We start from the raw sequence: 24,679 nt of genomic DNA, 5'->3' as shown, positions 1-24,679 counted from the left end.
AGGGCAAAATCATTGCACAAAGACAAATCTGCTAGGCTAAGTATACACTTTCAGATTTCAAAGATACAGATTGTTTATGAAACAAATCTCTCTCACAACATGCTAAAGCGAAGGTTTCCCAAAAGGTTTGAAAATGGCCAGGCTTGTGCTTGTTACAATGGCTTAGGGGTAGCAGATGATACAATAAGATGATGGTGAAAGCGCTTATCAAAGTGAAATGTGCCCATACATTGTAGCAAAAAAAGGAAAATGGATACCTGGAAGAGTCATTGTAGAGGTGCCTATTGATGGAGACTTACACTGAAGGAACATGATAAGGCACAGAGAAAGCCCTGGAACTAGTTAAGGATATGCATTAAGTAGAAAAGGTTGTAGGTTACTGGGTCAGTCAGGAACAACACAAGAAAACGAAGGAAACATCAATCAGGATGGAACAAACCTTCATCCTAATTGGTCCAAGCATAGATGTGAAGCAACAAAGAGCAAATGGAAAATGATAATGTAGCAATGGATCTAGGAAATGTTGTCAAGTTGTGGCTCAGCATGATTCTCAAGAACAGACTGATGTCAGCAACAACTGGAAAGGTGCACCGGTGCATGCAAACAATACCCTCCCAAGCAAATCTAATGCGTCAGAAGGCATGAGGAAATTGGCTCTATAATGATCATAACGTCATGTAAAAACTGCACCAACATAGAGATAGGGTACAATGACCGTATCCTGCAGAGCACCTAACCCAAGAAGGTGGCAAGTGAAGACTATTATCTAGTTCCATTCCAGAGAGAAGAGGATAACAGGATCAGGCAGTCTTCAGATGTCAATATTTTAGATTGTAGGTCGAGGAGTGCAGGATCTGCTTTCATGGTTACCCCCACTATTTGCTTGGTGTCAGTATGGTTTTGACCTAGTCTGCCTGGGATCCGGAGTCACTGTGTTTTCTCCCTACATTTACCATGGAAAGTACTTCCGTACATCCACAATTGGCTACTGGAGTACTCTTGTAAGTCCCTAGTATTTGGTGCTAAACCACCCAGGGCAGAGGTACACCAGGGGTCCCCATGGGCTGCAGCATGTAGTGTGCCACCCATGGGAGTCCACTTAAAATGTGACTACAGGACTGCCATTGCAGCCTGTTTGAGTAGGGGCTTGTATCTCTCACGAAAGACATACGTTTACTTATATCTGGGGTCACTGCACTTAAAACCTAGAAGTCACCCCTATGGCACCCTCATCCGTCCTGATGGCAGGGTGCTTGGTTATAAGTATGAGGGTGCCCCTGCATGAGCAGGACACCCCTAAAAACCCCAGAGTTGATTCTCCGGGCTATGTAAGTGCAGACGGCTATTTTAATACATATAGTGGAAATCAGTCATTACGTAATGTCTAACTATAACTGGCTGCACCGTTGGTACCAAACATGTCGGAATCATAATCCAACACTGATTCCAGTGTTGGAAGTATGATCCCATGTGCTAGAGGGCAAGTTTGGGCTACCCCCTGTCCTCCCAGTAACAGCCTTTCAGGGTCTGACAACAAACTAGTGCTGCTGTCGACCACAGACACATATCTGCCCTCCTGCTGATGAATTAAGCTTGAGCTGGGGAAGGTAGAAGAATAAGTTGCATACTCCAGTTTGAGCCTGTTCAGGGAGCCCTTGGCTCTTGCTCTGGCGTGAAACTGAACAAAGGACATGGGAGTATCGTCCCCTCTGTCCAGCTCCTCCTCTGGGAGGGGCCCATGAGTTGTTCCAACCCTTTCCTTAGGGTACTTAAGGGCTTACCTGTGGGAGGGTCCATAGATTAACCGTGAGACAAGGCACAAGACTGAAACCACATCACTCTCAGACTATCTGGACACCTGGACTTTGCTTGGAACCGAAACTTTGGAACATGGAAGACTCCTGCTGCTTCTGGTCTCACTGTTATGCAAGCAATCTTGATAATCTGTGTCTGTGCTTCTTCCAAGTTCTTCTATGGACCCGAGGGCATCAAGGACACCTGAAGTAATATCCCTTGTAGTGAAGGAGTCACTCCCCTGCTCTTACAGGAACTGCAATGAACTTGACCAGTCCGCTGCTCCAGTTGTCCTACGGACTTCTTGAGGCTCACCAACACAAGTGGTGTTTCTGCAACTCCCTCAAAGCCTGACCTGTCCTCTCTGCAAATCTGAGGCCAGTATCCCTTGTCGGAACCGCAGGGACCGAACCCCTGTGCACCGTATCAATTTGCCGTTGCCAAGGCTTGTTGAGTCTGCACTCCTGAGAATTCAGACTACAAAAAGCTTCAGCTTTCAGGATCTCCTACCTCCAAGCTCAGCATCCTCACTGTATCCTCTGCACCGTGGGGCTTGGTCTTGGTCAGCTGGTCACAGTCCACTTGCGACTCCTGTGCCTTTGGCGTGTGGGTCCTCCGGAGGGTGTTCTACTGCTTCAGTGGGCTCCCCTGCTTGCTCAGGCCTGTTCTGACTCTCCTGATGTTGGGGAGTCCTTTGGACCTTGCTGGTCACAATGTTGCCCCTTTTTTATTCTCCAAGCCAGTTGTAGCTACCAAGGCTTGTTGGTGCTTCCGCCGGACACCGACCACCTAGTCACCGATATCCTACGTGGGACAGCTTACGCACAGCTCCTGGTCTTCCTTAGCAATGCCTGGTCCTCACAGTCGCAGCAAAAAGGGTACTGTTGACTCTTCTGAACCTCCCGACATCGGTGGGCATTTTGTCTTCGTGTCTCCTGGTTAATCCTGAGTGGCATCCCTTCCGCTTGCAGGTTCTTCACTTCCACAATCTACCCCTGGATCCCACCAATGCCATTAATGTAGGAGGCTGGCTTAGTATAAAGTGAATCATTTAAATAAGAGTGCACCAAATACTAGGCCAGCCTACAACAAGTAGTGATTGGAGGTCAAGGGTAATAGACATTGTAGTTTGCTGGTGGCATTGTTTCTTCAAAGGATTTGAAGTGAATACACATATAGGAGTAAAAAAAAGCTCATTTGTGGTGAGCCAAACTCCTTCACATTTTGTCACGCTAAATTCTCAGTGTCTGAGTTGCCACAGAAGAAGGTCTGATATTCATGTACCAAATACGTTCCTTTTACGATTGAGATGACTATAATACAAACCTTTCAGACATAAAAATGTATGTATGGTTATTTTTCAATCCCAAACAAATGAAATTAGCTATTTAGATAAAGCAAGAAAACAACAATGGGAAACCAAATACATCATCATTCATACCATTGTAAATAAGCCAGCAGAGCTGTTCAAATGGTAGAACCACTTGCATGTTTAGCCGCAAAAATGACAAAACGCTCAAGCACTTCTGTATAGAGTCTTGATTGAGAAGATTTGGATCATTGGCCTTCACGATCTCATATATGCAAACACTTCTTCCTTGTAATGCGAGGAACTAAAACATAAAAGAGAAGATGGGGTCATGCAATTAATATAAAACATGATCTCAAGATCTGCTTCCCCTAAACATAGAAGGCACACTCATGGTTTTACATTTCAATTAGATCATAGATGGGGTATGTTGGCAGAATGAAGTCAGCAGACCTTTGTTCTCCCTTCATGAAGGTTAGAATACAAAGGGCAGATTTAATTGGCACATTCATAAAGGCACTACAAATATTTGTACACTGTTTGAAGCTATACAAATAAATTGTGCAGATGTATATAAGCAGAGCTTCAACCCGTGTGGAAACCGCCCGCGGCCTCCTCCTAACCTCCAAAAATAGGTAATATTGCTTTCCATGTAGTACGCACTTACACATAAGTACTCCGAACTAACAAGGAAAAATGCAGGTGCATTTTTCTGTGAATCCGGGTGTATGCAAATGTTTTCTGGGAATACAAATTCATGTTTTCAAATAATACATTTCCATATCCATAATTATATTGTGACCATCTTAGCCAGGAGGTCAGTCAGTCAGTCAGGCTCATTCAGTCAGTCAGTCAGTTATGGGCAGACAGCTAACACAGAAGTCTTCATCCAATAGCAGAGCGACAGAAACACAGGAATGATCTGGCCAACCAGCTACAAACCACGAGGATTCCAAAAGGAGTGGGACACTGTAATTAAACAAGGAGAATTCATGTCGATAAAGCAGAAATCCAAAAGTTTAGGAATCTGTTACATACCTGCTGGCACGGGATATCCAGTTATTTTAATTGGTGACAAAGTATCCGTGTATGAAATAGGAAGGCATGGGATGGCACACATTGAAAGACTGAAGATTTGTGGCTGTCGGTGGAGATTGTAAGATGCTCTAGTAGAATGACCATTAAAAGTAAAAGAATTTGTAAAATCGCAAAAGGTAAAACATGCCAACGTAAGATTTAAATTGAGTTGCGGCATTACACATTTTCAATCCACATTTTATTACCTCCTGAGGCAAGTTGGAGGCACAGCAATAGTGTCATGGGGGCATTGAGGGTAATGGACAATAGAAAAAGAAGGACTGTTTTGTAAAGCAAATGAAAGATATAGGACAGTAAACTGAGAGCCAGGGAGTGCAACACAAGCCCCAATATTTTCTGAACAAAATTGCTGTGTCAGATAGACTTTCAATAAGCTCTATGATGTGGGGTTTCCCAGTTAAACCGCCAGGGTCCAATTCGCAATGTTATTATTGTCTATAATGTGTTTACATGTGAAAATATCTGGACTTACACCTGTCAAATATTCCTCTAGGGTGTAAATCATTTATAGCACCTTTAATCCACGACTGTGTACAATTATACAGGCGTGAAGGAAGAGACCATAACAGGGCGTGGTTTGACTCTTGAGTTTGTGAATGCCCACGCAAACATCAGTGTGAGAGTATTCACAATTTGCTTTATGACCCCTTCCACCACAGAAAAGGTCTAGAGTAATCCTCCTTCAAGGGTGGGAAAGGAAACAGACCACCACCATACTTAGTGAGATAGTAGGAGAAAGGGGTTCTAATTGTAGAAAAATATGAGAAGGGTGTGTGACAGCAGGTTCTGTCGTTTTCCCCTTCCCTAAGCGCCGGACATCCTACCCAGGCATCCTCAGGGCTACCCTGCAGAGTCCTTATCTGTCAGAGAAAAGAAATCTCACGACTGTCCTTAAGGGACCCAGGGACTACTGGGGCGAGCCTGTGGTGGGATGGACATGGCAGACCTATACAGTAAGACTGTAGAGCCTTGGATGCCTCAGATAAGAAGCCATGGCAGGACAGACCTCTAGGCATGAAGGTGGCAAGCAGGGTCGATGCAGTGCCATTGTTTTCCATAAAAGAAGAATGCTGCTCGACAAAGGTCTCCATTGTTGGCCTTCCTGAAGCTCCATCCACCCAGGTGAGAAGAAAGGGAAACAGGATAATCCTACACAGCCTGTCAAACTCAGCAAGCAGAGACCCAAAAGAAAATCGTACAGACCTTCACAGAAGCCCCAGTTAAACATTTTGCACCTGGGGAGCCTTTACAGTGCTATCAAGACAGGGATAATACAGAGGGTGTTTGTGTACATCAGTTGAATTAATTGCCAGAAAATAAGACTTGTCAGAGTAGTAGTCCACTCTGTGGATTGCACGCTGTCTTTCTAGCACAATCCTTACCACCTATCAAGCAGTATGTGTGGCGAGCATCACCTCATATGCCGAAAAGCTTACTAGGTAGATTGGGACTAGGCACCAAACATTTGAGGCTTTAAGTTTGCAGGAATCCATTCAACAGAAAAATGGACTAATGGCCTATCTTGCCAAGTTTACCCTGGCCCAAAAACATGTACAATACTTGAGATAGAAAGTAACGAACTGCTGGAAGGCCACAACCAGAAGGGCCTAATAGACTCACTGTAAAAACTCTGAAGCAGCAACAGGTCAGACATCCCGGATATTGAAGTGACAAGCGGGGGAGATGCAATGTCTAGGTTTGTCATAAAAATAGATCACTGCTAGATTTTTATCTCCTCTGGTAGCTTGCTTGTGGATCTGTCTCTGGGTACACCCATTCTAGTGAAAATCTAGAGAAACAGGACAATCCACCAGTAAGCCCGGCCGTGTCAGCCTACACCAAAGCCATGCCTGCAGTATGATGATAGTGAGGGAGGGGAAGAGCCCACGTTGAGAGGAGTGTTACCTTATAAAAGAAACAAAATCACTTCCTTACAGAATTCTTGTTACCCAAGACTCGGCCATGGAATTCATCGCTTTGTGTGACCATTGAAGATCCATCATCTGCAAGAACTCAGGTTCCCTCAAAGATTGTATGTTTGCTGGGATTTCAAAGCTAGTCTGGTGAGAGATTCAATTCCATCTGTTCTTTGTCATATGATGCAGTCTGCCCAGAAGTGGCCCCCCATAATGTGCAATTGTAAATCAGCACTTGCATTTCCCAATGCAGCACTCTACTTACAATTGCAACTAGGGAAAAATGCTAACCCCAGAAAAAAGTCACATGCCTAGAGAATGGCTGAAAATTTGCAATTGCATACTCCAGCAAAGATTTGTGAATTACAAAAAAGTCGAAATGTATGTTTGAGTGCATATGTACATTTCGTATACATCTAAACACTTTTTTTGGTGAACCAGACCCTCAGTCTCTGACTGGCTTTAGTCTTCTCAAGTATGCTATCAGTAACCAAAACGGTCAAATAAACAGCAGCATGTTGGAATTCAGCAGGACCATTCGGCACACATGGAGAAAGAAAGAATATAGATAGTAAGTGTGAAAGTAAAGATTTTTTAAATGGTATCTAGTTAAGGTTTTTTCACAATGATCATTTACCACCAAAAGCTCTATTTTCCGAGGTAAATATTAAAGACACATTCAAATGGATTTTGCATACTCTTGTAAAAAAAATAACTGCTGACCACTTTAATGTAATCCTTAGACCAGCCAATATATTTCCAGTGACCTTATGAAACCTGCCTCAGCCAACCCCATGACAATCAGTAGTTATGGTCTCCAATTGGGATAGCTAGAGATGTTTACCACTGATGTTCAGAGCTAACCATAGCATTGGACTACAAATTAAATACCAAGTACACTCCTTTAGCACATGACTGTCAATAGGAATAAGCCAGAGCAGACTAAGTGCCTGATATAGATCTTGGCAGGCAGGTTACACCACCAAAATATAAATCCCAAATTCTCCTATGGGATTTATATTTCGGCAGATGGGTTATCCATCACCGTTGTGATGGAGTAACCTGTCCACGAGATCTAAATCAGGCGGCCCTAAGATTTAATCAACAAAGTGTTGTGTGATAGAAATTCAGAACACTGTAAATCAGCCATATACCCCTTAACAAATGAATGTCATGTGCATAAACTAAATACTATATATGGCAGGCATATACCTCGAAAACAAGGAGAGGGGCTCAAACGTACCAAAATGACAGAGCACCGAAAACCAGAATATATATATATATTTTTTAGAAGTGCTTTAGCATCCCGGCTCGGAGACATTAACATTGGAAAGGAAATCCATCAGACAATGTGGAAATATTGAGCTCCGAGGCTCACACAGCATGGGCTCGGGGACATTAACCATGGAAAATAAGTCCATCACCAGGCAATGTTGAGCTGTGACACTCAAAATCAAGCCCGCGAGAGAGGAGCGGGGGCGAGCGAGTGTGGCAGGAATGGTCATAATGAGAAACAGATGCCGCTGCTGCGCGTAACCGCAAGCAATAAGCCATGAGCGGTCACATTTGTTGGGAAAGGCGGGACATGCGCCCGCCTTTACCCAATTGTGCGCTGTTTTTCTTAGAAAGACGCACACAAAGGCCAATAGGCTGTCAGCCCAAAAAAAACACACGCACGAGCGTGTGAAAAGTTGTGGTGAGTTCCAAGAGGTCGTTTTCCTATTGCAGCGCATACGCGCTGCTATAGGCTCGACCTAAAAAAGGGTGAGTGCGCATGACTGAGTAGGTTGACCCTGGGGCCGACCAACTCAGTCAATACCCACAACAGTAGGTGAGACACTCCCCTCTGCCCTCGAGCAGGACCGCCCACCCGCCAGCCCCAAGCACTTCTGCTTTCTCACAGTGCGAGAAGCAGAAACATAAAATGGTAGTTTTACCATTTTATGTTTCTGCTTCTTGCACTGCGAGAAAGCAGTAGTGAGACGCCCCAACGCCCCCATGGTGGAGCCGCCACTGTGCTATACACTATGTCAGGGGTCTTTATTTTTGGTCGAAGAGGGCCAAAAGTTACGTTGGAAGAAATCTATACTAACCTGTACTGTATTTCTTTGGCTGCATGGTTATATGAAAGTATTCACCTTTAAGGCAGATCGAGGCAAGATACTGTTTTGTGGCTCACGGACGTCTTGGGAACCCTATTGAACAGACATATGCCCATGATTGTCATGTATTCCACAGGCTCATTTTTGAAGAGGACGTACTTGGAATAAAAGCCTTTGCTACTATGGATTGTTGGTATTTATTATATGGCTCCCTTCAACAACATATGACGAATTTCATTCTGTGGCAGAGGAGTCACAGGGACTAGTTGAAGCTAAACATTCTGCTATGGTACTTAAGATGCAACCTGAAATTGTGAGTGTGGTTTGAAAAACGAATCTAAAGATCTCGATAGTTAAATCATCAACCTCGTCTGAAACAAAGACATTTGCTACAAGTGAAACTGTGTAGTAAAGGATGACATTTTTTTCTCACACTATTCTCTTTTAAAATTATTCCATTGGGAGGAATTATTTGTTTCAATGGCAAACAGAATGCATTGCAGTTCCCGAGAGGTTGTTTTGGAAAATTACAGCCACAGCTTGCTTGTGTTTTATTTTTACAGTTTTGAATTCCAAAGACTGACTTTGATTTGCAAACCAACCTTATTCGTAATTTCGGTGTTATTTTAAGAAATAAAATGTGTTTATTTCAACAAAGACAATGTGAAAATTGGGTCTGGTTAGTTTTATAGGTTGTAATGCTGTTTCGTTGTTGCTGTTCAAGAACCACGTGCAGTTTTCTCTGAGGAAGCCTATGGATAACCTTGGGATGTGTTGCAGAAATCAATGTACTTAAAACCACCTCGGCTTTATTTACTTTAGGAGAACTCAGCACATTGCTCTAATCAAGACTGGGCATTTCTCTAAGAGCAGGCATAGTATTGCTTCTTTAGTTTTACTTTTATAAAATCGAATGAACTATTTGAACATTTGAGCAATAAAAACTATTTTCTACAAATAGTATGTTTTCCTTTATCAATTTACGTGTATGATATACTCCGTGTGTTAAGGAAACCTGGTTTTCAAAAGAACATTCAATTCCAAGTAGGTATGTATGTATGTATGTATGTAGGTATGTATGTGTAAATGTGATATCTTTACAACAAACATTGCTGAAAGGCAACAGAGCGCCGCATAGGGTCGAAAACAAAGATCTAGTCAATGGCTGATTGAATGGGCAGCTAACGTCTGAGAGTGGGAGTGTACTGGTACTTCTTCATGTCCAGTGTTCTTTAAAGAGGCGCGTCTTCAGTTGTGTCATAAGTTGGAAAAGGGTTGGGTTAGACCTGATAAGGAAGGAGATGTCTTTCTGAAAACAATATGCAACACAAAATAGCAGCTCGAAATTTCTTAGCAATTGGAAAATGTTAATAAAAATAATTGCAATCTGTAACATAAAACAATTCAATGACAAAATATGCAGTTGTGACAAGGATGACAAAACATGCACATCTGAGGTTCACAAAGTTCCTCTATGCTGCTTAACTATACTCAAATGCCCCTTTAAACAATATACCGTACCTAGACGGTTCATTCAATTTCATCTGCATTACCCTCACACTATGATGTTACCTGTACCTTTTTGCAAACATTTACATTCTGACAAGTCACTGAAGACGTGATCCTTACCGTTGGTATAGCTTTTGTGTCCTCCAGTCCATTTGGAAAAAAGGTCGACTTAAACTGGCTGACGTCTGTGAGCTCTTCAATGTTTGCCGACGTGAACTGCTGCAGGTAGCGACTGTAGCACTGCAAAAGGGCCAACTTGTATTCCTGAGGACAAAGGCTTTGTGATTAAACGCTGCTCAGCAATACAAAATGCTTCAAGAAATGAAACGCAGAGACAGAGAAATGTGCTGTAAAATACAACTTTAGTAAACAAGCAGTAGCTGCACAGAAAAGGACGTTAGGATGGAAGAGGAAGACTTAACTCAACAGGAAGTTAACCTGCATCTTAATAAACAGAAGGAGAAGCAATGGTAAATATGTTACAAATCAGTTTCTGCGCAACACAAGATCGCCCCGGAGGCCTTTGTCAATGCTAACGACAAACGGCCATTGTCAATTACTAATGAGGGAGAAAGGGGGAAGGAGGTGGGGGTGGTAAATACTATTCATGTTGGAGTTGTTCAATTTGCAACCTGTGTTACCCAAACAAACGAGTTCTTAAGAGGACATTTGTAATTGCTGTGGTCATCATGCTTCAATCAGTGGTCTCCAAGGTGTTACACCGGTCTAATGGGGAATGCCACATCAACAGTCGAGACTGCCTCCGCGTTACTACACAATACGTCAGCCACCAGGAAAGGGGTTGTGGACAACTACAAAAACTGTCTCTTTACAGTTTATCATTGCTAAGAAGTGTTTTTCTGCCACAAGTCAATGCTTCACAAAGCAAATAAATAAATGGCCAGATCATTGTGCTATAAGCCATTAGGTCTTTGCTGGGAAATGTGTGAGGTGTACCACACTGATCTTGGATGCATATCCTTTTAGAAATTATGTCTGACAAGATAAACCGTTTCCACTGAGTCCAGCAGCTGCCATATGGGTTTTGAAAGTATTCGGCATTACCATACAAACAAGTCTAGCTAATTGTAGTGGAGTCTTACAAATTGTTAATTTGTATTGAAGCAGTAGAATCTGCATTTGTTCTTCTGGACGAATAGTCCAAAAACAAATGTCACACGGATTTAGAAACCAATAATTTGTACATGAAATTTCCCCCTAGGAAGTTTGTCATCCCGATGTAGATATATCAGTTAACTAGTCGTCAACAAAGCATAATGCCCTCCTTTATAATGAGGCTGCTTCATCAGCACTAAATCTTAGAAGACATGAATGTACAAATCAGGGGGCACTACTGTTTGTTACAAAGAAGTGCAAAGGATTCAGCAATAAACTAATACCAACAATGAAGGGAGCATTTAAAATTAGCAGGAGGTACCAGTCCGTCTTAAGGAACATAAAGTGCTAATTTGCATACTTTATTGATGAAAGGTAATTCTACAAAAATATTCTGACCACGAGTAAGTACAAGAATGGTATTTGCTTGGTGTCGTTTTTACACTAGCCACCCAGTACAAATGTCGGTGTTGTGAAATATGGTCTAGGTATCAATGTAATCAACTATTTTGAAAGAGAAGCAAGGCCTTGCAGGGCTGGATTGGGAACCAAAAGCAGCCCTGGCGATTTTCTCGGACCAGCCCCTGGAGAAGCACTGCCTGGCCCTGGAAGGCTGGACACGCTTGCTTACTGCTTTTGTTACTGGTGACTTGTATTGCAGCACTGCTGCAAAACCGACAATCAATCAATCAATCATTTGCAAAGCGCACTACATACCTGCGAGGGTCTCATGGCGCTGGGGGCCGCTACTGATCGAACAGTAAGGGCTTGAGCATCCTCCTGAAGGTCAGGTGGTCTTGGGTCTGTCGTAGGCTTAGTGGGAGGGTGTTCCATGTCTTGGCGGCGAGGTGGGAGAAGGATCTCCCACCGGTGGTTGTTCTTCGGATGCACGGGACGGTGGCGAGTAAGAGGTCGGCGGAGCATAGCTGGCGGTTGGGCATGTAGAAGGAGAGCTGTCTGTTAAGGTAGGCTGGGCCAGTCTTGTGGAGTGCTTTGTGTGCGTGGGTAGGGAGCTTGAAGGATATCCTCTAGTTGACGGGGAACCAGTGCAGGTTTCTCAGGTGGGGGTGATGTGGCCGTGGCATGGTACGTCGAGGATCAGTCGTGCTGAGGCGTTTTGGATGTGTTGTAGTCGCTTGATGAGCTTGGTCGGGGCTCCGGGGTAGAGGTCGTTTCTGTAGTCGAGTCTGCTGCTGACGAGGGCCTGAGTGACTGTCTTTCTTGTATCGGACTCTGGATCCATCTGTAGATCTTGCGGAGCATGCGGAGGGTGTTGAAGCAGGAGGAGGAGACGGTGTTGAATAGCTTGGTTATTGAGAGCGTTGAGCCGAGGATGATTCCCAGGTTGCGTGCGTGGTCAATTGGTGTCGGGGCTGCCCTCAGTGCCGTCGGCCAACAGGAGTCATTCCAGGCTGAAGGGTTGGAGCCAAGGATGAGGACCTCTGTCTGGTGAGAGTTCAGCTTCAGGCGGCTGGTCTTCATCAAGTCGGCGACGGCCTTCATTCCTTCGTGGAGGTTGGATTTGGCTGTGATGGGGTCCTTGGTGAGGGAGAGGATCAGCTGAGTGGCATCGGCGTAGGAGATTATGTTGAGGTCGTGCTGTCGGGCTGCATGTGCAAGCGGGGCCATGTAAATGTTGAACAGCATCGGGCTGAGGGAGGATACCTGGGGTACGCCGCAGATGATCTCAGAGGCTTTGGAACAAAATAGGGGGAGGCAGATGCTCTGGGTTCTGCTGGAGAGGAAGGAGGTGGTCCAATCCAGAGCCTTGTCTCGCATCCCTGCGGCGTGGAGGCGTGCGCGTAGTGTGCAGTGGCAGACGGTGTCCAAGGCGGAAGAGAGGTCCAGGAGGATGAGTGCTGCGGTCTCGCCATTGTCCAGCAGGGTCCTGATGTCGTCAGTGGCGGCGATGAGTGCAGTTTCGGTGCTGTGGTGGCTGCGGAACCCTGACTGGGAAGGGTCCCGGATTCTGTTTTCTTCGAGGTATCGGGTTAGCTGTCTGTTGACGATTTTCTCGATGACCTTGTCCGGGAAGGGGAACAGAGAGTTGGACCGGAAGTTCTTGAGGTCTCTTAGGTCTCCCTTAGGTTTTTGGATATGGGCGTTTATCTCAGCGTGTTTACAGATCTCTGGGAAGGTTGCGGTTTCGAGGGAGAGATTGAGGACGTTGCGCAGGTGGAGTGCGATGGTGCTGCTTGCTCTGTTGAAGACGTGGTTCGGGAATGGGTCCGACGGAGAGCCGGAGTGGATTGAGCGCAGAGTCTTGATGGTGTCATCGATGCTCACGCTGGCCCAGGCTAGCAGGGGGTCGTGGTCAATGGTGTACAGAGGGTCTGTTTTGCTGTCTGTTGGGGCTGTCTGGGTGTTGAAGCTGTCGTGGTTGTCTGTTATCTTGCAGTGGAAGAAGGTGGCGAGTGAGTCGCACATGGCTTGAGATGGCGGGTTGTCGTTGGTGTTGGAGCTGGGGTTGGAGAGTTCCTACACGATGTTGAAGAGCTCCTTGCTATTGTATGCGTTGTTGTCGAGGCGGTCTTTGAATCAGGTCCTCTTGGCTGCGCTGATGAGGTGGTGGTGGTTGCAGATGGCGTCCTTGTGTGCTGCGTGGCTGTCCGGAGTTTGTTCACAGTGCCATTTCTTCTCTAGTTTCCGGCAGGCTTGCTTGGAGGCTAGGAGTTCTGGGGTGAACCAGCTGGCCCTCTTGCTGGGGTCTCTGTGGGGGGGGTTTCTTCAGCGGGGCGAGGGTGTTGGCACAGTCCTCGATCCAGCATCTGAGGCTGTGGGCAGCATCGTCAGTGTTGGAGGGTTCCGTGGGTGGACTGAGAGTGAGGTTTGCGTGTAGTTGGTCTTTGGTGATTTTGCTCCAGCAGCTGCGTGGATCTGTTGGGTACGGTGGTGTGTGGTGAGTTTCTGGAAGGCGGAGTGGATGCAGCGGTGGTCGGTCCAGAGGAGTTGGGTGGTGTGGCTGATGGAGATGTACGGGCTTGAGGAGAAGACTGGGTCGAGCGTGTGGCCGGCGGAGTGGGTGGGCGTTGTGACAAGTTGCTTCAGTCCGAGGTTGGCAAGGTTATCGATCAGGGTTGTGGTGTTGTCATTGGTGTTCTCAAGGTGAAAGTTCAGGTCCCCGATGGAGTCGCTGAACTGGGGGCATGTTCCGGGGGGTCAGTAGATGAGGGTGCCTCTAAAAGGTGGAATTAGGGTCTGTGTGGATCTGGAAATGCACGTGTTCAGCGGTGCTGAGCGAGTCGTATGTGCTAGTCGTGACCCTGATGCTGTTCTTGTGGACGATGGTGATACCTCCTCCGACTCCGTTGGTGCGGTCTCTGCAGGTGATCTTGTAGCCGTCTGGGATGGCTATGGTGATGTCGGGTGCGGAGGAGTCATTAAACCAGGTCTCGGTCAGGAAGGCGACGTCCGGGGATGTTGTGTCGAGCAGGTCCCAGAGCTCGACGGCATGCTTGCATGCGGAGCGGGTGTTCAGTAGTATGCATCGGCGGTGGTTGCGGTCTTTCTTGGTGGGTGGTTCGTAGGCTCAGAGGCTGGTGTAGCTGCAGTTCCAGCAGGTGAAAGGGCCATGTGTGCGTTTCGGGACGGCCTTGAAGCAGGTGTGGCTCCGTCCGGAGTTGAGAGCGTGCAGAGTGCTGGCGTCGTAGTGGCGGGTGCGGGGGTCAGGGGTTTTGTCGCTGGCGCGGTCCAGGCGAGGACGGGCACATACGGGGTTGCCTCAAGTGCGCCATCTGCGCTGCCGTGCAGCAGCTGCCATACATGGGGAAGTGGGAGGGAGGAGCAGCTGGGAGGCGGGTAGCGAATGGGAGCAGTGGGCAGTTAGGGGGCGGGGCCGCAGGGGACGCAGCGGCGAGGGCGGTGAGGGACAACAAAGGTAACAGAAGGAAAAGGGGCACAAAAATCGAGGGTAAAACGAGTGGCACAGAAGGCAAAAGGGCACAAAAACAAGTAGATCAGAAGGCAAAAGGGGCACAGAAACGAGGAAAAAACAAGTAGCACAGAGGGCAGAAGGGCACAAAAAATGAGGGAAAAACGAGTGGAACAGAGGGCAGAAAGCCACAAAAACGAGAGAAAAATGAGTGGAACAGAGGGCAGAAAGGCACAAAAACCGAGGGAAAAACGAGTGGCACAGAGAGCAGAAGGGCACAAAAAACGAGGGGAAAATGAGTGGAACAGAGGGCAGAAAGGCACAAAAAACGAGTGGAACAGAGGGCAGAAAGGCACAACAAACTAGGGAAAAACAAGTGGAACAGATGGCAGAAAGGCACAAAAAATGAGGGAAAAATGAGTGGAAAAGAGGGCAGAAAGGCACAAAAAACGTGAGAAAAACAAGTGGAACAGAGAGCAGAACGGGCAGAGAGGCACAGGGGCAGCGAGGGGAACAGAAGGAAAGACCGGGCAGAGAAAGCACGGGGCCAGTGAGGGGAAAAAAAAGGGGCCCGGACCATTTACAGGCAGAGGGGGAAGACAGACAACAGCAGTCACAGACACAACAATGAAAATACAGGCAATACAATAAAAGCAATAAAGCGGAGGATGAACAAACCTACCTACGGCTTACCACTGGCCACCAGGGATGAGGCGCAGGTGGTAGCCTGCGGGTGGTGGAAGGCCTCGAACTTCCTCAGCAGCGGCAGCTGGGGCAGGGAGACACAGGCAGTACTGTGAGGAGGGGGAGCGACCTACCATCAGTTACAAAACCGGTCCCCACTGCTAGAAAACCAGCCCCCACTCTTCCAGCCTCAAAGGGAAATGTCCCATGCCCAGTACGGCCAGTTCAGACCTCAGGCCTTGTTTTTGTAAAAGAATTATGGATAACATTGAAGTTAGGAAACTTCTACTACGTACTCTGTAGTGAGCACTTTAAAACATCTAATATCATGGCCTCAAATTACCTACATCATACGTCAGAGAGCTCAAGCCTAAACGTTGGCTTAGAAGTGCTGCCAGGTCTTCCAAATACTAAGGCACCAATTCCGAGTCAGGTGGAGAAAAATTACCGGATGGAATTTTGCTCATCCTGACTCAAAGTGGGTAGGGTGTTCAACGCCTGTTTTTATGGGTGGGAGAACACTAGTTTTTTCCAGCCAGTAATCCTGGACAGAGAAGGATAAGTTATTTACCTTTGGTAACGTCTTATCTAATAGAGACAATATCTAGACACAGATTCCTTCCCTTTGATTTTCCCCAGGCATCAGACTTGATTTGAAAGATTTTAACGAGCAGTACCCCTATGCACCAGTAGGTGGAGTCGGCCAGCTCCGCGCGTCATCGTCCGCATCACTAAGAGGCGCCACCTCGGCAAGCAGACGTCAGTTACTTTTCACGACTGCCCATGCCAGAAGCACGGAGCCCTGAAGTTCAGACACTGGTGTGTCCAAACTAGGGCCCAGAAAGGGATGAGCCCTGGCCCTAGAAAGCTGTTTTCAAAGCAGGGAGGATGTGTGGTTTGGTAAGGAATCGGAAGCTAGATACAATCTGTACCAGATAAGGCATTACCGAAGGTCAGTAACTTGTCCATCTGATAGCGACATCCAGCCACAGATTCCTTACTTTTGAATAGATACCCCGCCATTATCATCCCCGGAAATGGCTCTGCAGACAAATTTAGACTAAGAAGTCCTGCAGGACCGAACAGACAAAATGCCAGTCCTTGCGTCCGCAAAAGGGATTTTACCTTGCACAAAGAGGTGGCCCTACAATTTGGTTAACAACAAACACAGAGAGTTAATACACGTGTCTTGATAAAGATGGATTTATAAATTGAACCATAGAAACGCGTCGACACCCAATTTTAAGTACACAATCTGCCAACTCAGGCATGGCACAAAAATATCAATTATGTCTTTACAGCATACACATCCGACATATGACGATGTCACAAGCATGGAGATCAGTAGTTTAGAATTGATATTCTTGAGCCATGCCTGAGTTGGCAGATTGTGTACTTAAAATTGGGTGTCAACGCGTTTCTATGGTTCAATTTATAAATCCATCTTTATCAAGACACTTGTATTAACTCTCTGTGTTTGTTAACTAAATTGTAGGGCCACCTCTTTGTGCAAGGTAGAATCCCTTTTGCAGATACTCAATCATGTGTCACTCGAATATGGACTAAATCCCACCCAGGTCTGTTGAAATTTCCCCGCAGTTTTACTTTATCTTGTATTTGGCGAGGGTCTTGATTAAAATGATCGTATCTCCAAAGTGTCAGACGTTTAAAAAAGATGCTTGCGCTACGGAGCAATTTGGCAGAATAGTCCTCCCTTTGGAAAGGATGATGATAGTAGAGGACTGGTTCTCGTGCTTATTTCCAATAAGCTTCAAAGGCTCAAGGACAAGTGTCCCACTTATGCTCCCTTTAATAATTAGGGTTGAGCTTCTTCAACTTGTAAGTGCTCCTGCGTGCGTTCCTCCCTCAACGATTAGACAGCTTCTTTGCCAGTACATAGCAGATCTTGATGCAGAGAATGACTCAGAGAGATTGTCAGTTTTTGCACCGCCCGACTCATCGTTGCTCCAACATACCCCACGAAGAGTTGATCGTCCACCTGGAACTCTCATCTATGGTCAAGGTAGAATGACAACACTCTTTTTGGCTCCAGACGGTGGAGTCACTTCTCTTCTTTAGTGGGATGTGGAGAAGCGTATAAAGTGGTCAAGGTAACAGATTGGCCCACATCAAAAGGTGTTAACAATTTTGGCAGAAAAGAGGCCTGTAGTAAAGTAGAATCTGCTTTTATGGTTATCCCCACTTTTTGCCTGGTACCAAGCTGCTTTTGACTAGATTAGGATCCTGCTAATCAGAACCCCAGTCTGTCTCCCTTAAATTGTTATGTTCAGTTCTTAGGTACCTTCCAGATTTGATACTGAGGTACTCTTATAAGCTCCCAGTATATGGTACTAAGGTACCCAGGGCAAAAGTACCCCAGAGCTCCCCCATGAGCTGAAGCATGTAATATGCCACCCATGGGAGGCTGTTCAAACTGTAACTACAGGCCTGCCATTGCAGCCTGTGTAAGCTGGTATTAGCACCACTTACTAACGATATAGGTTTCCTATATCTAGAGTCACTGCACTTAAAACCTATAAGTCATCCCTATAGCAAACCTTTGCAATCCTGAAGGCAGGGTGCTTGGTTATAAATGTGAGGGTGCCCTGCATGAGCAGGACACCCCTACAGCCTACAGAGTCCATTCTCCCGGGTTGCAAGTGAAGCAGCCGTATACCATATAGAGGGGCAACGCCTAATTACGCGATGACCATCTCGAAACCAGCTGCAACGAATCCTATCATGTTTGGTATCAAACATGTTGGAATCATACCTCCCACATCGCAAACGGTGTGGGAGGTGTGATTCCATGCGCTGGAAGAGCCCTCCATTAGGCTTTCCATGTCCCCGGTACCAGTCTTCCAGACCCGGACAGGCACAAAATAGTTGCTGCAGACTAGAGACACGATTCTGCCATCCTGTTGCTGAGCCATGCTCAAGCAGGGGAAGGCAGAACAATAGGCATTCTGTCACTGGGAGGTGTGACCACCTCCCAGACAGGATTTCGAGTATTGGGGCACAGTGGGTGTGCTTGCCAGCACCACTCAGTCTGCATGAGGGGCACATTTGGTGTCCCCATGCATAGTCCAGTTCAAACCAGTCCTGGAAGCCGTTGGCTCCCGCTCTGGCATGAAACTGGACAAAGGACATGGGAGTAACCTCCCCCCTGTCCAGACCCTCCTCTGGGAGGATCCCCTGAATCGTCCCATCCCTTTCCTAAGGTTACTTAAGGGCTTATCTGTGGTCCCTAGATTCATCATGGGACAAGATTCAGATCAGACACCACTTCTTCTACCGTCTGGGCATGGACCTTTTGGTCTAAACCTCTTCGAAGAGACGGATGATGGTACGTTTTGAATAGTGTACAGGTTAGTAAGGGATTACAGTGGGCCAAACAAATAGGCCTACTGTAATCCCTTACTAACCAGTTCACTATTCAAAACGTGCCATCATCAGTCCCTTCAAAGGGCTTTAGACCAAAAGCTCCATATTGTATGATCAGAATACATTGATGCTTATTTTTAATGATAGAATTGTAAATTTGCCTACATGACTGTGGTCACAGTCCCATAAGGATCACTGTCCAAATATAATATTGATACAGAGTCCATCAAAGGGGTATTCAAATAATATGTATGTAACTTCAGGTTTGAATACACATGGTTTGAATATGGAGACCTAGTGAGCATTATTAGGCCCTGTCATACACGCCTATTTAGTTGTGAATATGTAAATCGGGTAAACAATTGATGTAGACCGAGGACAAATTAATTGTACATTTGTATGTCATCTAATCCATCCAATGACATGGTTTGGCATTTATAAACATTCAAATTCGTAATTGTATAGATATGCAGTTTTAGACTTTGATATAGATGCTAAATCACTGTTGATTATGAAAAAATCTGACTCAGACCGAGGATATTTCAAGTGTGGAATTTATGTCATCTAATCCATCAAGTAACATTGTTTGGCATTCATAAACATTCAAATTCCTAATTGTATAGATATGCAGTTTTAGACTTTGATATAGATGCTAAATCACTGTTGATTATGAAAAAATCTGACTCAGACCGAGGATATTTCAAGTGTGGAATTTATGTCATCTAATCCATCCAGTAAAATTGTTTGGCATTCATAAACATTCAAATTCCTAATTGTATAGATATGCACTTTTAGACTTTGATATAGATGCTAAATCAAGGTTGAATATGAAAAAATCTGACTCAGACCGAGGATATTTCAAGTGTGGAATTTATGTCCTGTTAATTTATCTTTGGAGTAATAGTTGTGTAATTTCAGGTTTTGACAAAGATTCTATATCATGCGAAATTTTTATAACATTGTTTTAATGTTAGGACTATACACGAGTTTCCTTTTGTGTTTAAATTCTATAACTGCCAAACCACAGCTGTGGTTTGGCAGATTTGAAGGTTCGTAGTTCACATCGGTTCTACTAATACATACTAAGCCGTACCAGTAAGGCGCTGGGAGAGAACGCTAACAACATCTACAAGTGACGCCCTGGTTGCTCTAGAAACCGCCTTACAACAGTGACGTAATTGCGTGCTCGCACTATGACGCCCGCACGCAATGTCACTTTAAACTTCCTTGTTCCGGCTCCGTCGGTAAGCTGACTTCCTGCAGCCGATGTACGAGTAGCCTTTGAATACAACGAATATCATTACAAGTTGCCCGGTAAGCTCAGACAAACCATCTTTGCCACATATGTTAATGTTAGTTTAACTGGAGAATTTCGGTACTAACACAACGGGTTTGATTTATCTTTTTTCGACTGCCTGAACACTTGGTTTCTAAGCCATGGATACCAATAAATGTGACAGGGTCCACCGTATTAGTGCCTTATGTGGTGTGACACGATGTTTTTACTTCTCAATATTTTGCCGCATATGTTAATGTTAGTTTAACTGGAGAGTTTTGATACTAACACAACAGGTTTGTTTAATCTCGTTTTGATGGCCTGAACACTTGGGTTCTAGACCATTGATGGAAACAAGGAACCACCCAAGGTAAGTACCCAGTAACCCATGGGGTTTGTGTAAAGAATGCAAACACAGCAGTGTGCCCAATGTAAGTCAGTGGAGAAGTTGTGTTTGCAGTTTTAAAGAAGGACCCTTAACAGAGGACCCTGAAGAAACCCTTTGGAAGACAAAAAGTTTTGAGATGCACCAGGAACCAGGTAACCTACACCAGGGAAGCGGGTACATAGGGGTGAAGTGACGCCAGAACCTGCCATAGACGACAATGGGAGACTTCAAAGAAGATGCCTCTGGAGAAGACTGTGAAGGAGTCAGTTGGAATCCAAGACTGGATTCCTGAAGAGAAGAACCTGCAAGCAGAGGGGACAGGGTCTATGGTCTAAGAGGCCCAGAAACACAATGCCCACCGATGTCAGGAGGTTCAGAAGAGACGACATAGACCTTGTCATTGCAGCTGTGAGGAATAGGCAATGCGGAGGAAGACCAGGAGCCGTGTGAGAGCTGTCACATGTCTAAGTGGTAGGGGTCAGGCGGGAGCACCAACAAGCATTGGTAGCCGCAACTGGTGTGGAGAACGAAAATGAGCAAACATAGGGACCAGCAAGGTCCAAGCGACTAACCACGAGCAGAAGAATCAGAGCACGCCCAAGCAAGCAGAGGAACCACTGAAGCAAAGAAAGAATTTTGAGAGGACCGACAGGCCAGAGGCACAGGAGTCGCAAGAAGACCTCAAACAGCTCACCAAAGTCGGAGGCCCAAGATGCAGCAAACACAGGGAGGACTCTGTTCTTCAAGAATTGAGGTGTTGGAGGCTGCAGCTTCTTGTAGACCGAAGATCTCTGGAGGGCAGAGACAACAAGCTTTGCCAACAGCAAGTCGACACAGTGCACAGGGGTTCAGTCACAGCCCAGACGAGGGATACTTTCCTCTAAATTGCAGGAAAGACAAGTCAGGCCTCTAGAGAGACACAGAACCACAACCTGTATTGCAGAGCCTTGGGATGTCTGGAGGACAACAGAAGCAGCAGACCGGTCAGCTTTGTTGCGGTGCCTGCAGATGCAGGGTAGTGACTACTTCACTCCAAGGGAGATTTCTTTGGGTCTCCTTGATGCCCACAGGACTTCTGGAGAACATGGATGAAGCACAGATGACGCAGAAAACTTGAAGTACAGTGAGATCAGATGGAGCAGGAGTCTTCCTAGGTGAGGTCTTGGTTCCAGTCAAAGTTCAACAAAGTCCAAGTGTCCAGATGATTGAAGAGTGACGTAGTTTCAGGGTTGAGTCTGGTCCCACATCAAATATGAGGACCTAACCACAGGGGAGCCCCGTAAGTACCCTAATGGAAGGGTTGGACCAACTCGAGGGTCCCTCCCAGAGGAGGGGCTGGACAGAGGGGAGGATACTTCCCGGTCTTTTGTGTCTGGGACTGTCTAGGACTATGTCTGGAACACAGTCAGGGACTTGGGCAAGAACTGGGTATAAAACGTACACAGAAAGAGTACAGCGCTGCCCAGGATCACACAGGAAGTCAGGGGAGAAAAAGGATCCAAAGGGGAAGCCTGTACAAGCAAACAAGATGGCAAAGACTCAAAGTTTAGCATTCAGAATTACTATACCCAGGAGGGACGTGCAAGATACTAATATATAAAACAACATTAACAATAAAGGGAATGTGGGGTAAAGCACCTCGAGTTGCACGCAGTAAGACTGAAGCCCTGTAAGTTTGTCAACCACAATTGCTGTTAGAGATACTGACTGCAAATACCCACATATAGGATATGCATGCAAAGGCATGGTCTGTAGAGCTGATACCAATGGTGATGTTATAAATGTAACCCAAAGTCAATACTCACAGTGAAAAAGAAACACCACCTAGGTAGTCAGCTGTGCCCATGGTGATCAAACAGGAACACGCAAGGCAGTAACAGCAAGGGGTAGAACTAAACGCAAGCACAATAGACAAGGAGCTAGCAAGGAGGAGTGCTTAACAGGAAAGGAAGTAACTCACAGGGCAAACTGGGCAGAAAGCAAGTAACAAACATACAAGGTAAAAGCAGCAAGACTGCAGGAATAGAAGACAGTAAACTAGGAACTGGAACCAAGGAAATGGGAAGAAAAGCAGGTACTGGAAAAGGATATACAGAAGGGGAGGCTACAAGGGTATACTAGAATAGTATTGAATCAGAAGACAAGAAAACTCAGTATCTCTAAAGGCTGTGCTGGAGCAGAAACAAGAATTGAGCAAAAGCTCAAGAACCAATGTAGCACTGCAGACAGTGTAAGTTCAGGAACAGGAAGTTACTATAGCTCAGGAGACGAGGTAGCACTGCAAGCAGTGCTACTTCAAGGAAACATGAAATGGCAACAGCTTAGGGGACAATTAGTCAAGAAAGCACTGCAGGCAGTGCAACTCAGGAACATGAAATAGCTGAAGCTCAGGAACAAAGAATAACTATTACTCAGGAACTCAGGAAACAAGATAGCACTGCAGACAGTGTTAATTCAGGCACAAGGAATAGCTATAGCTCAGGAATCAAGGAACAATGATTAACCATAGCTCAGGAATCAAGGAATATCAAAAGCTCAGGAAAAAAGGATCGGTCTCACAGGAACACAGCTACAGTGACCAACACTGGAGTGAAGGGAGCTGGGGCTTAAAAGAGCTCACAGTGATCACATGCATCTGGTGTGAGGAGGCTAGCAGCAGTCAGCCACAGGTGAGCTGTCCTCCCATCCTTGGTCTGCAGGGGTGGAGACAAAGCAGTTAGCAAGGAATTCTAGGTAATGGAGTTTCAGGCATGAGCAGGCTGGCTTACACAAAACCCGCCATGGATTGGGAATGGATGTCAATTTCCAAATAGTGTCCAAATGGATGGAAGTCAGTATATGCATGAAGGGGAGGGTCCAGAGCTTATTATAACACTGGAGAGTCCCACAGTTCAGCCCCCTGGTGGTAGACACAAGAACACAGGGAACACTTTGTCCTGTTTCGCACCAGAGCAGAAACCAAGAGTTTCTGAACTGGCTCAAACTGGAGTATGCAAGGAGGGCATCAACTGCGTCCTTCAAAGCAGTTTGGTGGCGCTGCCAAGCGCCTCCACCCCGGTCCAATACAATAAGTCCTGTCAGGAGTTATCACACCTCCCTGTGACAGTAAACCTAGTGTTCTACCTTTGCCTGCTCGAGCTCAGCTCAGCACAGCAGCTGGAGGCAGAATCATACCTATGGTCGGCAGCAGCACTAGCTTGCTGGCAAACCCTGAAAAGTTGTAACTGTGTGTAGAGGGGGGTCACGTAAGGTCCCCCCCAGTACATGGGAACATACTTCCAACACTAGAATCGGTGTTGGGGTATGATTTCAAACATGACGGGGTTCGGTGCAGCCGTTATATAGTTCGACATCTCGTAATGACTGATGTCCAATATATGTCTAAAAATGTCTGACCGCACTTACAAAGCCTGGAGAATCGACTCAGGGGTTTGTAGGAGTGTTCTGCTCCTGCAGGGGCACAATCAGACTTCTAACCAAGCACGCTACCCTCAGGACTAAAGAGCTTACCATGGGGGTGACTTATAGGTCTTAAGAGCATTGCCCTCAGATATAAGGACACTTATAACTGTTGTGAGGGGTGCGAGCACCAACTCACAAAGGCTACAATGGCAGGCCTGTTGTCAAAGTTTAAGTGGACTCCCATGGGTGGTACAATACATGCTGCAGCCTATGGGAGACCCCTGATGTGCCCATGCCCTGGGTACCTTCTAACCATATACTAGGGAATAATAAGGGTACAACAGTAGCCATTGTAGAGGTACCAAAGTACTTAACAGAGCCAATTTAGGGGAGAGAGCACAGATGTTGGAATCCTGATTAGTAGGATACCAGCAGACTAGGTCAAAAACACACTGACACCAGGCAAAAAGTGGGGGTATTCATGTTAGAAGGATCCTATCTTCCTACACCTCGCATACCACTTTATTAGTATATGGCTTGATCCCCTCCCCCCCCCCCACAGGGACCCATGTGCTTTTCTATACTACTTAACTGTTTCTGAAGTATTTCGTATGTGTATTTGATTTTTCCAGGTAGGGGATGTACAGAGTGTTGTGTTAATAAATACTATTGTATTTTTATAAATACTTGTGTGGTTCTTTCATGTGTGAAGGCTTACTGACTGACTATTGTGGTATATGTACCTGCTTTACACCCTCCTGGATAAGCCTTAGCTTCTCTCCACAGCTACCCCTTAAGAGCTTTGGTTATCAGGAACCTAAACACTGTCA

The 24,679-nt window shown here is 45.8% G+C and overlaps 1 protein-coding gene across 1 annotated transcript in view; it reads right to left on the bottom strand.

The window, feature by feature from the left end:
• The window catches only part of CFAP54 (cilia and flagella associated protein 54), a 2,285,874-nt gene that overhangs the window by 2,205,066 nt on the left and 56,129 nt on the right, over positions 1 to 24,679 (bottom strand). The window contains exons 3-4 of the mRNA XM_086918163.1: positions 9,849 to 9,992; positions 3,236 to 3,407 (exon numbers count right to left, since the gene is read on the bottom strand). Of these exons, the coding sequence (XP_086774289.1) occupies positions 3,236 to 3,407; positions 9,849 to 9,992 (316 nt within the window). The remainder of the gene's footprint in view (positions 1 to 3,235; positions 3,408 to 9,848; positions 9,993 to 24,679) is intronic.

This window comes from Lissotriton vulgaris, chromosome 1_1 (assembly GCF_964263255.1).
Source record: "Lissotriton vulgaris chromosome 1_1, aLisVul1.2, whole genome shotgun sequence".
Lineage (NCBI taxonomy): Eukaryota > Metazoa > Chordata > Amphibia > Caudata > Salamandridae > Lissotriton > Lissotriton vulgaris.
This window is presented reverse-complemented; position numbering and strand designations above follow the sequence as displayed.